The sequence below is a fragment of the Pan paniscus genome, chromosome 17 (genome assembly GCF_029289425.2).
Source record: "Pan paniscus chromosome 17, NHGRI_mPanPan1-v2.0_pri, whole genome shotgun sequence".
Lineage (NCBI taxonomy): Eukaryota > Metazoa > Chordata > Mammalia > Primates > Hominidae > Pan > Pan paniscus.
Genome location: NC_073266.2, coordinates 92596840 through 92612218, shown reverse-complemented (window position 1 = coordinate 92612218; position 15379 = coordinate 92596840). Strand labels below are relative to the sequence as shown.

General features: G+C 48.1%; 1 protein-coding gene across 1 annotated transcript in view; it reads right to left on the bottom strand.

Annotated features, from left to right (window-relative positions):
• Nucleotides 1-5131: 5131 nt before the first annotated feature.
• ZNF407 (zinc finger protein 407) overlaps nt 5132-15379 on the bottom strand; it is a 472024-nt gene continuing 461776 nt past the window's right edge. Inside the window, exon 9 of the mRNA XM_003827299.4 lies at nt 5132-7661. Within this exon, the coding sequence (XP_003827347.3) occupies nt 6343-7661 (1319 nt within the window). The 3' untranslated portion in view covers nt 5132-6342. The remainder of the gene's footprint in view (nt 7662-15379) is intronic.

Here is a 15379-nt window from a genome sequence, read left to right as displayed (position 1 = left end):
AGGTAGAGGGACGTGCTCTGAACCAGCGTGACCAAAAGACAGTGTGTTCACGGTGCATTCATCTGATTCAATTCCTGCCAAAGGCTTTTGTTATTTGAGAACATTATGACTAAACCAACAGAAAGGAAGGTGAGTAAGCAAACAGGAAAAACTGATGACGAATTGACAATCCATGTATTTATCCATCCATTTAAAGAAACTTGCTGAGCGCCTACCTAGCTGCACAAGAAGCTCAGGGCCTGAAGATGAACACGCAGAGGCTGTGTGCAGGGGCATGAGCTTACAGCTGGAATTAGGGATAAAGGAAAAGGCACCTGAGCCCTGTGACATGCAGGGGGGTCAGGGGAGGTGGGACATATGTGGCCTCGTAGCCAGAGCCCCGCCTGTTTCCCAGGACATTCTGAATACGGGTGAGAGACTGTGTGTTGGACAATCACTGTGAGTCCCGACCCTTACCAGAAAAGTCACTCGCAGCGTCGTTTCCAGGCATAGGTTAGGATCACCATGCTCTCCCACGGGCCGTATGTTGCAATCCTGATATGAAAACGTCTTCTATCTCCTTCAACTGCGGCAGGAGCACAGGTGAAAGAGGGGAGCCCAGCCTGGGGGTAGACTGTATTCGTGGGTTATGGCCCTATTTACAGATCAGTTATGATAGCTCTGCAGATTTGCTGGGGCTCTGTGGCGCAGTGGAGGCGAGGACAGAGGTGGCCCTGCTCTGGGAGATCCCTTCCTAACTGAGGCTCCCTGACGGCTTCCTGCACAGGAGGGGCCCGACGCCAGTGGGACAAGCAGGGAGCCCAGATCAGCCTTGGAAAGCTCAGGCTCAAACCAGAGCTCAATTTGGAAATTAAAAAACACACCTTGACTTTGCGTTGGTTTTTATTCTTCCACTTAAAAAGTTATTTGAAGCGTAACGTGAGATCCTGGAGAGGACTGAAATGGCATTGACACAGAGGGCTGGTCCTAGGTTCATGTTTATCCTGGTTATAAATTGTCTTTTTATGAAGTTGAAAGCCATGTTGAAATTAGGTCATTTTAAAAGAATTTATTAAAAGGTATTGAAAATGCAGGGCCATGGAGGAAGTAAATGATTCTTTGCCTGGGAGATTTAGAACGGATTTATTTAATTCTGGTAATGGGCTTTGTGACCACGGCTGTCTTCTGTCTCCAGCTGGTGAGCTCTTTAGGGGGGCATCCTTCGAGTCCAGCCTAGAGAAAAGCAGAGTCGTGTCCTGAGTGCAGGGTGTAGGCATTTGGGTGGAAGGTTCTTTCCCTCATGCTTACTCCTCAAACATGAGGTTCAAGACCCACCTCTGCCTTGCCGATTTTACAGATCCAGAGTCCAAGAAAGCCAAGGGTCATCGACGTGTCCCAGCCTGTAACGGGCTGGGCCTCTTTGTTTTCTCACCAGAGGGTTTCAGGGTCCAGACATGGGGCCTGGATTCTAGAAGCCCACATGCTAAGCCTTCAGCAGATACCTCCTTCACCCAGTGAAGACCAGCACATCCAGCCTGGTATTTCAAAGCTGGCTTCATAATGCTGATTTCTCTAATTTCCATCTTCAGGATATTTCTTACAGTGTTTTTTTCATCTTGTTGGATTTGCAATGGATGCCCTGTGGAGGTGCAGCTGAAGGCAGGGGGCGAGGGAAGCCAGACTGAATCCCGCCTGCTGCCCCAGGCCCACCACTCCCGCCTGCCTGGGTTTCCATGGTATTTACTTAATGGGTTACTTTCTCATAGTGATGAAAAGTCATCCCACGATGGGAATCCTGAGCTCCAGTTATGAAAATCGCCAAGGTGACCATGGAAAGGAGGCCAGCAGGCACGCTCTGCCTCTTGGGGAGAATGCCAGGCCCCGGGCCACTCTCATCCCAGAGGGAGCAGTGGCGACCACCCCGGACCTGGACACAGCCAGCCAGGGCCACGGCCTCAGGCCACAGCCACGACCACGCAGAGCTCACAGGCACCCCCCAGCCTGCAGACCTGGGGCCATCCTCGGCCTGTTTCTCTGCCCTTTCTTTATCTCCAATTATAAAGCAGCGCCAGGTTTTCTTGTCAGCCTTTGCCATGTCTCCAAATGGCTTTTCGGTGTCAGGCCCATCAGGAAATTAACTCATCATGCCGTGACAGCTGCTAATTTTTTCCCCTTACATGTCAGATGGATCGCCTGCTGAAGCTAATAATGAATCACCCATCCCTGATTAGAAGGTGCTTCCGAAACGTATAACTGCCATCCGAGAGAACTTTTTTCTTCATGTAAAATGATATCACCCTAGAGGAGGAGAAAACGAATTGTATTCTTCAACAAGATGGAACAGGAGGAGGTTGCTTAAGTGAGCTGTGTGCTCTCTTAAATTATGGGCTAATATTAAACAGTCAAAGAAGTGAAAACTTACAGATTTTTAGTTTGCTAAATGAATGACCTTTCTTGTTCCCTAATTCTCTTCCTAGAACCAGCTCTGGGTTAGAAATCCAAGCTGGTTCTTGGATGCTTTCCTTATGCCATCATTTTATCTTTTGTTCAGGAAAAAGAAGTTTGGTAGGACCGAGACACAAATGCCATGTGGGGAGCAGCCCCTTGCTTCTTACAGCAGAGGTGGGCTGGGGCCGCCTGGCCCTGCGGAGGCCTTGCTGTGCCCCACGAGAGAATAGGGTAGAGAGACCGGGACTTGGGTAGAGATGACCGGGATTCCTCCCCGTCCACCTCCTAAGACTTTTGACAGAGCTTTGGTTGACTGAACTTTCCCATCTGTGCACTTCCTTGTAAAATCTAGTTTCAGCAAGAACCCTGCCAAATCGGTTTAGCCAGAAATCCTGGCGAGAACTGTAACCTTAACCCTCCATGTCTGCTCACTCATGAGATCCAACCAGGTTCCTTATCCTATCACGCCCCCTCCGCCTCAGGTGGAATCTGATGGCCCTGGCCTCGCTTCAGCAAGAATCCAGTCCTGTGGGCTTGGGCATAATCCCCTTCCCCATGCGTCCTTTTAGCCATCTTCCATCCACCAGTGCCCGCTCCCCTTCCCCGTGCGTCCTTCTAGCCATCTTCCATCCACCAGTGCCTGCCCCCACAACTTCTTGGCTGTAAACCTTCGCTTGCTCCTGTATTCAGAACCGAGCCCAGTTCTGTGCCCAGGTCTTTTTTCCCCTACTGACATTTTCCTGAATAAAATCTGGGTTTTACCTGTGCAACTACTGTCCAGCTCTGGTTTTTCTGTGATACTCTGCAGTCCCATTTCTGAACAGAGCTTATAAATGGCAGTGGAGTTTCCAGCCCCGCGCTCATAGAACCTCGTAAAGGGCAGTGGAGCTTCCAGCCCCGCGCTCATAGAACCTCGTAAAGGGCAGTGGAGCTTCCAGCCCCGCGCTCATAGAACCTCGTAAAGGGCGGTGGAGCTTCCAGCGCTGCACTCATAGAACCTGGGCACATTCACTTGGTACTTCAAAGCAAACCACGTGGCGAAAAGGATCTCTGTATCGGGTGACGCGAGCTTGCCTGCTTGCTCTGCGGTGCATGGGACATATTTTAGGAGAGCATCTTCCCCGGCTTCTTCCACATCCACTGCTTGGTGAGGCCTGGGGCATCCCGGAACGACGCAGGTTTGATTCTGTTTCATGAACGTGACCTCAAGTGGCTACAACTTCCTTTGTCTGGAAATTGCTGTCTTGCTTTGTAACTCTCCAGCATATACAGAGAGCACTGCTCGACTTCCGCCATGGAAGCTGAGGTCTAAACCATTACTATCTGCTGCCTCAGGCGGTCTGGTCTTCCTTGCCTGCCAGACGTCCTTGAGGCTCTGTCGTTTAATTGGCTGCAGCTTAATACAAAAGTGGCCTTTCTGGATTAGTCTCCAAGTAAATATTTCATTTGCCTTAAAAAAAAAAAACTTTGAAGTTCTGTCATATTCTCTGGCAAAAGTCACAAGGAAAGCTATCAGCTTGCTTGTCTTTTTTATAGACAATCCATGCCACAATGAATGTCCCTTGCTCACAAAACCTGCTATGCTTCATTATTCTAAGGCACACATTTGTGTATGTGCTTCTTAAACCCCCTTACATTCCAATAGTTGTGTAATGAGAGAGAAAAAGAGAGGTAACATTAACCTAGCTCTATGGGTAATTACAGGATACAATGGCTTAGTGAAGCCTCCGCAATCCTTCTGGGCCTAGAAACACCTTCTGTACAATTTTTTTTTATGCAAAGGCCTGCTCTTTTCATTGCGCATACAACGTGATTGCTGGTTTGACACTGCAGGCTACACTGGTTTTATGAAGGATTAAATGCCACCTGAGACATATTTATCCTAAATAAATCACCGACGGTACACTGCAGCATGTCAGTGTCAACACCCTGGACTGCAGCAGAAAGGTTAGCCATACAGGACCACGCACGGTTAGGAATTAGCATCCGAGCCGAGGGCCGTGGGCTACGGCCAACGGGAGGAGGGATCAAGAAGAAATCTTTCCACTGAAAAACATCCCCCCCCAAACCTTTTTTTTTTTTTTTTTTTAACATGTATGAGAAGCCTGGCGAGGGCCATCACTTTGTAAAGGTCACCTTGATCCTGTCACTGTTTGCTGAAGACAGTGTTTAAGAAGCCCTGAATAGCCCTGCCATTGTTAAGAAACATGAGCAAGTCATACTCAGCTAATTATGGATCTCAGTGTCAGCCTTGAAATTTTACCTTCAGTTCTTATTTTTTTGGAGGAGTGGCTGTCTAAAGGGAGGTGGCCCTAGGTGGACAGAGCTCAGCAGTGAGAAGGGCGCTAGGAAGAGGCCGGTTCCGCTTCTGAACTGGTCAAAGCGTGAGCTGGTCTCCATGCTCTCTCAGGAAGAGATTTTAAACGGCACTTGTATTTAAACAAAGAAGGTATCACTCTCCTTTCCTCTCATGCCTGCTCTTCACGATTTCTAGATGCTATCCATGATAGAATACGTTATTGTCACCAGAATGCATCTGGGCCATTTGCCAGATGCTGAGAAACAGTATCGGGCTGCAGGGAATGTGCAGCAGTGCTCCGCGTCTGGAGGCCACGAAGGAGGGAGAAGCCAGCAGCCACGAGTGCCGGGGTGCCCCCTCGGTTGCCACAGCTGCCCACCACTGGCTGCTGAAAATAACATGCGATTGTGATCTTTTAATGCTATAATTTTATTTCAAAGAAAACAGAAACAGAACAAAAACAACCTTTGCATTTGAGGGAGGAGATTATTTTACAGTTTTGGAAAAGAATAAGAACAATTGTATCAGGAAACAAATGATTATGACAGAAACTCGCATCCGACAGTTGCAGTGAATCCACAAGGACACAGACCATGCTGGTGGCCACAGCAGGGCCACAGGTGAATCCACAAGGAAACACAGACCATGCTGGCAGCCACGGCAGGGCCACAGGGCACGGTCTCCATGTGTTAATGTTTAATGTCAGCATTTTCATATGGACAGAAATCACGAAGAAATCCTGCAAAAATGGCATCAATATGAACAAACCCTTGTTATAAAAAGCAAAATATTCATAGGAACAATATCTTCCAGCATGTGCGTTTCACATTTAGGCTTTATTGTATGAAACTAAGTCAAAATTAGAAGCACTGGCTATCTCCACCGACATATATTTTAACTGAATATAAACTTCAAGGCTTTTCTTAACCATAGGCTTAAGAGGATTTCTTTTATGCAGAATGTGACCAGAGCAACAAATACACCTAAACTGTTTGAAGATGGGAAATTTATACATGAAATGAGCTAGCAGGCTTCCTTTGGTATGGGGACACTGTTATTCTAAAATTAAAAAAAAAAAATTGAATGGAAGTGGACTGCTTCAAGATGGTAACACTTGTAGCTGCAATTTTTAGCCCAGTAGAGAATGAAATGGAAAGGCAGCTACATGCTGACTGCACAAGCAGGTGCACCCCAAGCCACGAGGGGTATCTTCACCACTTTCCCCACGGCCATGACCTTCTGATAACTGAAATGGGAAAACACTCGGGAGAGAAAAACATCACCAACAACACTTGGCTTCTCTTCAGCACAGCAACCAGGACAAAGGGGGAGGCCACTGATCGAAGGGCCCCCAGTGGACCGGAGCTCCCTGTGCGGCCTGCGCCCGGCCCTCCCATGCACTTGGCAGCCTGCTCCCCGAGGCCCAGCCCACGGTACCCTCTGTGGGCGCCTGGCTGGTGGCCAGTGTGACTCTCGCTGGGAGGGCATGCTCAGAGCTCACAGGAGCCTTGTCCTCATGGTTTTGAAGGTTTCAGATGAAGCTCAGGGAACACAGTCCCCCGCCGAAGCTGGACCTTCCCACACCTGCCCTGTGCTGAGTTAAGGTGCCGCGCGTCTCATGCTTCCTGGAGTTCGCTGCTTTCTCTTTGGCTCTGAATTGCCGCCGCGGCCGGGGAGCCCTCCTGGGTGTAGATGACCACGCTGGCCAGCTGCTCTGCCCTGCTTGGGGCCCCGGCCTCTGTGCCTAGTGTGGCCCCGGCCTGCAGGAGTTCCTGCGAGTCCGCAGTCTCCAGCACCGTGTGGGAGTACAGGCCCGGCTCGTCCTGCACCCCTGGGGGCAGCTCTGTCAGGATGTAGTGCGTGGTGCCCTCGGAGAAGCCGCCACTGGACTCCTGCACCATGGCCTGGACCAGCTCCTCCGTCACGATGATCTGCGAGATCTCCCCGTCGGACTCCACCAGATCCATGTGCTCGCCCTGTGCCTCCTGCATGATGATCTGGGCACCCTCCCCGGCGACCATGTGGACGGCACCCTCTTCGCTCACCACCACCTGGGTGACACCGTCCTTGACCAACTGGCCGGCCGCGGCCGTGTCACACACAGCAAACTGGAGGACGCCGTGGACCATCTTCTTGAAGGCCACCTGTGCCCGCTCCTGAGAGGCCATGGCTGCTGAGGGATGGACCACCTGGGTGAGCACCTCCACGGCGGCCGGGCTCTCCTGGGCCTGTGGGAACATCTGGATCTCGGGGGCCTCGGGGTCGGCAGCCACATGGGAGACCTCCTGCCCGGGCAGCTGGATCAGCACGTCTTTGGCGCCGGGCCTGCCTTGCTCCTCGAGCCCAGCCCTGCCCTCCACCTCCCCTAATTCAGTGACCGCACAGAGCAACGCATCCAGGGCTGAGGATGCCTCGGGGGGAGCGACTCCAGCCTCAGAGAGGTTTAAAATCTCCTGCTTGGTCACCTGTTGTATCACAGCGCCACCTGGACTGAGGGACTCATCCATGCCGTGGCCTTCCATGGAGCCCCCCACGACGACCACCTGGGTGGCTCCATCAGCCAGCTGCTCGGGGAGGATGGGTCCGGGCACCACGCTGCCTACATGTGCCCCGCTCTGACTTGTGGCGATGACCTGGCCATCCTCCGTGATGTGCACCACCCGGGCCACCTGGCCGGCCATGGCCAGCGTCTGCAGCGTGGCGGCGGCCGTCTCCTCCACCGAGGGGTCCAGGGCAAACTCCCCATCGTAGCCCTGGAAGATGATGACCTGCTGCACCTGCTCAGGGGGCGGCGCTGGCCTCCTGCTGCTTCTGAGGGGCTTCTCCTTGACGAGGGGCTCTTCTGCCAAGGCCGCCGCGGTGAAGGGGCTGTCTGTCTCCACGAAGGTGGCTCCTTGTCCCTTTAGACGGCACTCGTAGGACTTGGAAACAATGCCTAAGGGAGACAGGGACCAGTTAGAGCCTGGAAAAAGTACTCGTAGGCTTACAAGTAAGACACTTCTTCTGCAGAAGCGCTCAGGCCTCAGCAGAGTCACCACGACCCCCTATTCCAAACCCTGAAGAGCTCTCTACAGTGCAAGCTTCAGCAGGGCCAGAGGCCTCCGTGGGCATCTGCAGGCAGGCTCTAGGCTCGAGGGCACACACAGTTAATGCTGGGTGTGCATTTCCCCACAGCCCTGTGAGCTGTCCAATACAACTCTTTGCAGGGGTGTGCGCCTCTCCAATGCCCAGGGAAGGAGGCTGGATACCTCCCCCCCACCACCATCATGTTTTTTGTAACAATGCGTTCCGTCACGGGTGCTAAGTAAAGTTCAGCAAACAGCCAGCAGTAGTATCTCCTAACCCAACGGAAAATCTTTTTTTAATGACCAAATATTATATATGGTATATTTGTTTATTCAGCAAAAAGAATGAAAGCCTTGCATATTAAATTTTAAAAAATGTCATCAATAAACACCGCTGTAAAAGTTTAATGCAACAAATATTTATTGAACATCGACGTTTCAGGTGCTGAACCTGGGCAGGCAGCCTGTGCGGCCATGTGAGTCGCCGTGTCCTGGAAGCATGCAGGGCACTCTGCAGGGTGCGGGGCACATGCAGACATGGGGTCCTGGCCACTCAGGGGCTGAGAGGGGAGTCTATACTGCAGAACTGGGCAGCGGGCTTCGAAGGGACAGACTCAGCCTTCCTCCTCTCTGTCCCATCTTCCGGACAGTGCCTTGGATTGAATAAGTAATCAACAAAGATGTGTTTGCCGAACGTCTTGGATACAACATAAGGTGACAAGACACAGAGACAAAGAAGCCATACGTTCAGGAAAGAATATTCAGGGAAAGATGTAAAAACGAAACAACATTGTAGCCCTGTCTTCAGGACAAGATTCAAGCCATCTCTCGTGGACTGGGAGGAGAAGTTCCAGACAGAAGCAGCGAGGGCCCAGGCAGAGGCAGGAAGGCCTTCCCCAAGGTGCTTCAAGGCCTCAGGGCGGTGGAAGGCTCGGGCTGTTAGGAGAATACGTTGCTCATCACAGAGCAGGTTGCCCAAGGCTTCCTCCACCCTGCACTAAGGTACCTGGGCTATGGGCTGCAGAGAGGAGGAGCGTGCTGAATGTTTTCAGCAGGAAAACTACAGGACTGTAACAGAGGGTAAGAAATTTATGATCTGAAGTGCCAGCCCCAAATGCCTTAGTGAAAACAACGTGTGTAGAAGATACCATAAGCCCCGTGGTGCCCAGGCAGAGGCAATAAGGGGAGACCAGGAGAGAAAAGAGGGGGCGAGCAGGACGAGACTGAGGAGGGGAGAGCCGGAGCTGGGTGCATCCCCTGGTCTGGAGCCATCTTGTGCCCTTCACTGTCTGCCCTTTGTCAACGGGATACCCAGGACAGGCAGGCAGGGCACAGGGCTTGGGTGGGCAGTGGGATTCTGAAAGGCCTGGGCTGCTGCAGGAGCGCTGAGCCCATCGCAGAGCTCTCGGGCCAGGGGCTTCGGCTGTCATCTATGCTGTACAAAGAAAACTCTGGCGGGGCACAAGTACGGCGGGGATGGGAGGCGCTGCACGAGGGCACACAGCCAGGGGCACATCACACCCTCCTCAATGTCATTGGCGACTCAGGGCAACGCCTGCCGCTCCCCGCCTTGCTGGATAAAACAGGGCTGGAAATGATAAACTTTATTTTCATAAAAAAGAAATGGGCTCTTTAAACAGACTTCCTGTTTTCTTCTTTAAATCCCAATTTTCCATCGGTTTTCTAATCGACTCCATCCCTCCTAAATAAGAGAATGATCGATAGGTGACCCACAGCAAACATTTCCATAGTTCAACAGCAACCACATTTTTGAGATATTCTGCTTTAATCTCCTTGAGGGGGTCAGTTTCTTAACAGCGTCTTTTGACCTTAACAAAAGGGAAAAAAGGATCAAGAACTGTTCGAGATTATTTATTGCTAGGATCTCTTAAAAACAGAGTCAACCATTTTGCTTATCGTGTTGGTGGTGTTCTGCAAGCAAGCATTTCTTTCAATACCGAGCTAATTCTGAGCACAGAGCCAGACAGGGCCTGTCTTCCAGTGGGTGCATCTCAGGCAGGATCAGCAGAAATTGTTAAATCATGTTTACCAAGGGGACATGGCCCAGCTCTTACTCAGGCTGGACGAACACGGTCCTGGATTTGAAAGTATTAATTAACTGATAAGTACTAATTAATATATCTTCTTTCTCAGGCAACTCTGTAAAGTGTGAATCTTAGAAAGGGTATGGAATTTTGTCAAGAAAGGAGCTGCGGCCGGGCGCGGTGGCCGACGCCTGCAATCCCAGCACTTTGGGAGGCCGAGGCGGGCGGATCACAAGGTCAGGAGATCGAGACCCTCCTGGCTAACACGGTGAAACCCCGTCTCTACTAAAAATACAAAAAATTACCCAGGCGTGGTGGCGGGCACCTGTAGTCCCAGCTACTCGCGAGGCTGAGGCAGGAGAATGGCGGGAACCCGGGAGGCGGAGCTTGCAGTGAGCCGAGATCGCGCCACTGCACTCCAGCCCGGGCGACAGAGCGAGACTCCGTCGCAAAAAAAAAAAAAAAAAAAAAAAAAAAAAGAAAAGAGCCGCAGGGCCAGCCAGGACTAGCTCCACTACCAGGAGATACTCCTGTGTACTCGCTCTGCGTCCACGGAACCCTCGCATGAGCAGATGCAGCCGGGCTAGTGAGCCGCAGGGGTGACCTCACGCACCAGGCAGAGGAAAGCACTGCGTCTTCAAGGGCAACTCACCCTGCCCGGAAGAGGGACCAGAATGTTCATAAGTCTAGCTGAACAAATGCCCTAATTATAGCGCACCCTGTTTTCTCATGGTCACCCCCGACCAAGGACAGAGAACAACTGGGTAGCATTAAACGGGGCTGCCGGCTGGCCCCAACGTGCGCTTCGGCTGGCAGGCACTTCCGGAGCACGACTTCCTCTTCCTGAGGTTTGGTGGCGGCAGTTACAGGTATTCAAGCTGTGGTACTCACGCCGTGTGAATGCCTGGAGACTTCCCAAAGGTCACGTGCGGTAAGGAGCTTTGAGGGTTGGAAAGGGTCTGCCTGGGCACGTGCCTGGGGACAGAGCTCCTGACTACCTGCCTTTCTCCCTCCTCCCAATTTGCAGAAAGAAACAACCCGCGGCCATCCCCGCCTGGTGCCTTGACCGAGGGAAGATCAGAGTTTAAAAGCTGAGCTGAAATGAGGGTGGGCGTGCAGGTCCCGGGGGCAGGGGCTGAATCGCTGTCTCATGGTTGTCTTGTAAACTTTGATCCTCCTATATTCTCTCCTCGGAGAGGTCAGAAGCCTCAAGAGGGTGGCGCCCACGGCTCCTGTATTCATGCTTCCTTTCCGCCTGAGCATAAGCCGGGCCCGTGTGGCTGATCCCCGGTCAGTTTGCCATCTGCTAGGGCCTCTAGATCTTTGTCTCCTGTATTTGACACATTCTTTCTCTGGTATGCTTGCAATTTCTCCCCAACCCTACTTTTCTACCCAGCGCCATCTTCACATGTCAACCTTGATTTGTTTCTGTCCATTCTCTAATTTTAATGTCATTTTTAGTCTAATTCAGAATTTGAAAACAACGGAAATAAGGACACAAAAACAAAGAAGGCAGCCTTCTGATCATTCCCCTCCCCCATTAATTTTAATTACAGAAAAGGACATACTGCCAGTACATTAAGAGAGAGGAGAAACTACTGTAGTTGGGAAGGAAAGAACAAACATCCTCTTCTTCAGTAGTCTCTGGAAGAAATGGTGCATGCTTGAGTCCAAGCAATTCTGTTCTTTACTCTGTAACTGGACAGGAAATCTCTTGGGTATAGAATTATCCTTTGGGTTCCTTGCAGCACTGATAATTATGCTATTCTGAACTACTTACTGAATGTATTTTAATCCAGAGGTGGGTAAAGCCACTTCCAGACCATTAATGTAAACTAAATGGGTAAATACTGCTGTCGGTGTGGGGTGTGACGAAGCCTAGCAACACCAACGTCCTCACCTCCGCGCACGCACAGGCCCAGCGAGTCCATCACAGTTCATAAATGCGAGCGCGGGTCCATCTTTTGATTCAGCAATTTAATAACTTCGAGTGCTGTCAGTACTGCTTTGAAAAATAGCACCTATAAAATGTAACAGCCTCAATCAGATTGAAAAAGATTCACCCACTGAAGATTCTTCCATTTCAACCATAATGAATTAATGTTGAGCTATGTAGAAGTTCAAGTGTCATTTAAACGAATGTGAATCTCTTCTATAACTTTAAACCCTAACTGGGCTATGACCAAGAATTTACTGGGTATATCAACCTCCAGTTTTGAGCTCTTTCTAGTAAATATGAACTGTAAAGCTCACCAAATGCAAATGGCCAAATGGATACAGTGTTTGGGAAACAGGCACGTGGTACAGGTTGCATCCTTCACTGCTTAGTCACTGTTATGTCTCCAAAATTGCACAAAGCCTTAATGGGGCATGGATGCTCAATCTAGTATTTGTATTACAGTACCTTTAAAAAAGACAGTGTCAGATTTCAGTACAGTAACAGTAGTTAACCAAACAGTGTGCCTAATATCATTCTTTTTTGGGTCTGTTTTCAATAGGGCAATAAGCAGCTTTGTGTAGAAGGCACAGTGACATTAAAATGCAGCCTCGTGCCCATCTACAAAGTCCTCACTTTCTGCCCGTTTGCGTTCGTGAGCACAAAGATATTTTACTCCCTTCTCAGAGCCGAATGCATTGAAAGTTCACAGCTTGGATGGAATAAAAAGGTAGTTACTGGGGTGTCTGAGGATTTGCTTTTGGGGAGAGGATTTTGAGTTCGGCTCGCTGCTCTGGGATGCCATTATGATGCTGCAGCTCCTTCTGCGAGCTTGAAGCCAACATCTCCAGCGTGGAAAAACACAAGCTCCATTATGCGGGGGTGGAGGGGTTAAGCTGCAGAGATTTCGCTCCCCAAAACTGTGCTAGGGGCTCAGTTCTGCTGGCTGGTGTGCTTCTGGGAAGCAGCACAGGGCTGCGTACCTGACTCCTTCCTCTGTGTGTGTGCTGCTCCTTCCTTACTGTCATCATTTTTTCCCACAGAATAAATACCTTACGCTTTTGTTAAGCTTACATTTAATTAAAATGTACAGAATTTGTGCAGTAAACCCGAATGAAAAAAATAAAACAAGGGCCCCCTCTCTTGAAGGCATACGTTGTGAATGAAAAATGTCATTACAGACTAAAAAATTTTGCAGTAAACAGGGCCTACAGAGAGAAGTTTCCCCTGTAATGACATCCATAAAATACACAAATGGCACTTTTAGCACCATCCTGAATATGGCATTTTCTGTGCTCTACACACAGTCTAAATGGTTTGATCATAGAGCATAACGCTCCATTGGGTTTATAGAACAATCAATGTTCCATAAAATGATGTATTTATCCAATAGTAGGCTCAGCAGTTACTGGTGTAGGACATTGTAGGACACAGGCTTGGGCTCCTCGGCTGCACATGTGCTGGCTGTAAACTTATCTAACACCACCTCAACAACTTCATCTCATCTGGGGCAAGTAATTTGTGGAAGCCTCAGCTTGGTTTAAAAAAAAACTTGTAATAAAAATTCATAGAATTTTCAGGAGAACGAAAGCTGATGACAATAGAAAGGTCACATTGTGTCTCCACTAAAGGGTTCAAAGGTTGTTAGCAGTTCTAAAACCGAAAGTAGATTTCATGCATCACGTAGCAGATAAAGATGGCATTAAAAAGACATGTCGTGGGGTGAGATGCCTAATGCCTACAAAAGCCTGTGCTAATATCCTATGTAAACCACTTTGTTGCTGTGAGTTGGCATTTATTTTAAATTTCTAAGCTTCTCCTGAAATGGTACTAAATGTTGATACATTGCTAGGTTACATCTCAGACACTGGATGTACTTTAGATTTTATATTTTCGTAGGCCCAGTAAGCTTGAGAATGCTGGGATGGTTCATTGTCGTAATGAAAGCACCTTGAATACGATGCGATTAAAAAAATTTTCACATAAAAATTTGGGACACACATGACATTGCAATTCTTAAGCCACATATAATTTTTCTTGGCTTCAATTTTAAGATGTAATTTTAACAAGAATGTTATGAAATCATACTTAATGTCTATTAAAATGAAACAATATTAACAGATTATGCTAATAAATTAGAGCCATATTTTAATGTCACAAAAGCTTATAAGTTTCTCAAGTGAAAGCAGGAAAAATGACAAATTAAAATTCAATGAAATATAACCTTTTAGAAATTTCAAAGCAGGGAATACATTATTCTTACAATAGCAGTCACCGACAGTTTGGCCAGTCAAACTGATCTCAATAATTGCTCCATAATTTATTCATCTTATAGACAATAATAATTCCCTGGCATTAAGCAAGATGTCCTGTTACAGAGCTCCCACTGGACTCTGGTTTTGAAGAAGTGATGCTTTCCATGTTAACACTGGTACATATTACGGGGGACTCCCTGCCTTTGAGCTACTTCTTGTACTAAACAATGTGAACTTCCTCAAGTTCCTGAAGGGAAAACTCCAATCAAGTGGTTTAGGGACTTCGCTAGGATCAAAGAAAGAGTACGAATCTGGTATAACATGGGACAGAGTAACCTCTTAGTTTTATATTCCAGTAACCAAATGGCAATTTCTCCTTTTTTAAAAAAGTTTTTAAGAACACAGGTTGGTTGGTCAGTACCTCATGTTTCTCCATTATTTTCAATGGTTAGAAACACATTCTCGTCAGCGTTACTAAAATTCACACACAAAACAGAAACAAAAAGGTTACTTGAAATACAAGATTAAGAATTATTTTTAGCCTTTGACATGCATGTTAAACATGGTAGCTAAACTAGTGAGATTTATCTCAGAGTACAGATCAGTTTTGGTCAGCTGACAGGAGCTGGCCTAAGGACAAGTTAGACATATCACAGCGTAATAATTAAAAGGAGTTTTGGTAACTATCTGCTGTATACCACATATAAACATACAAAAATATGTTGAAGGAGGACAGTATATAAAGTCTTCGCCATGCCCCGCATTTCATGACGCTGCTGTTTTATAAGAAGAGATGGGGAAATTGCTTTTCTGTAAAAATTAGCTGAGGTTCACACCATTTCCGAAAAATTCTTTCACATAAATTCAAATACACAATTTCTTTGGATATACCATGCAATTTTTAGTGAAGGAACATTTACAATAAACCAGGGCAAAAATTTAGGTACCAAAAGCTTTAGTCCCTTTTTCTTAATTGCCATGGGTGCGACATTTAACACTGGCAGCAACTGAAGATGATCATATAAAACCCCTGAAAAGAATTCTAGAAATTCACAAAAAATGAAGACTAAATTTTATCTCGAGTTGGAAATACATAATCATGCAGGTTTCTAACTTTACCAAGAATAGTCTCCATGGGCCTAGATATTTCCATGGCCACTGAAGAGTGACAAAGAACAAAAGACAATATTTTACCTTTAAAGTCACAAACCCTAAGAAATGTTGTATTATACCAGACCCTTAGGTCTATATTATCATTTTCATGCATGAAGATCTAACAGTAATAGAAGTGATGCACACAAATCTCACTCAGGAAGATGAGAATGCGTGCTTTAAGGTTATCTTGACGGGCT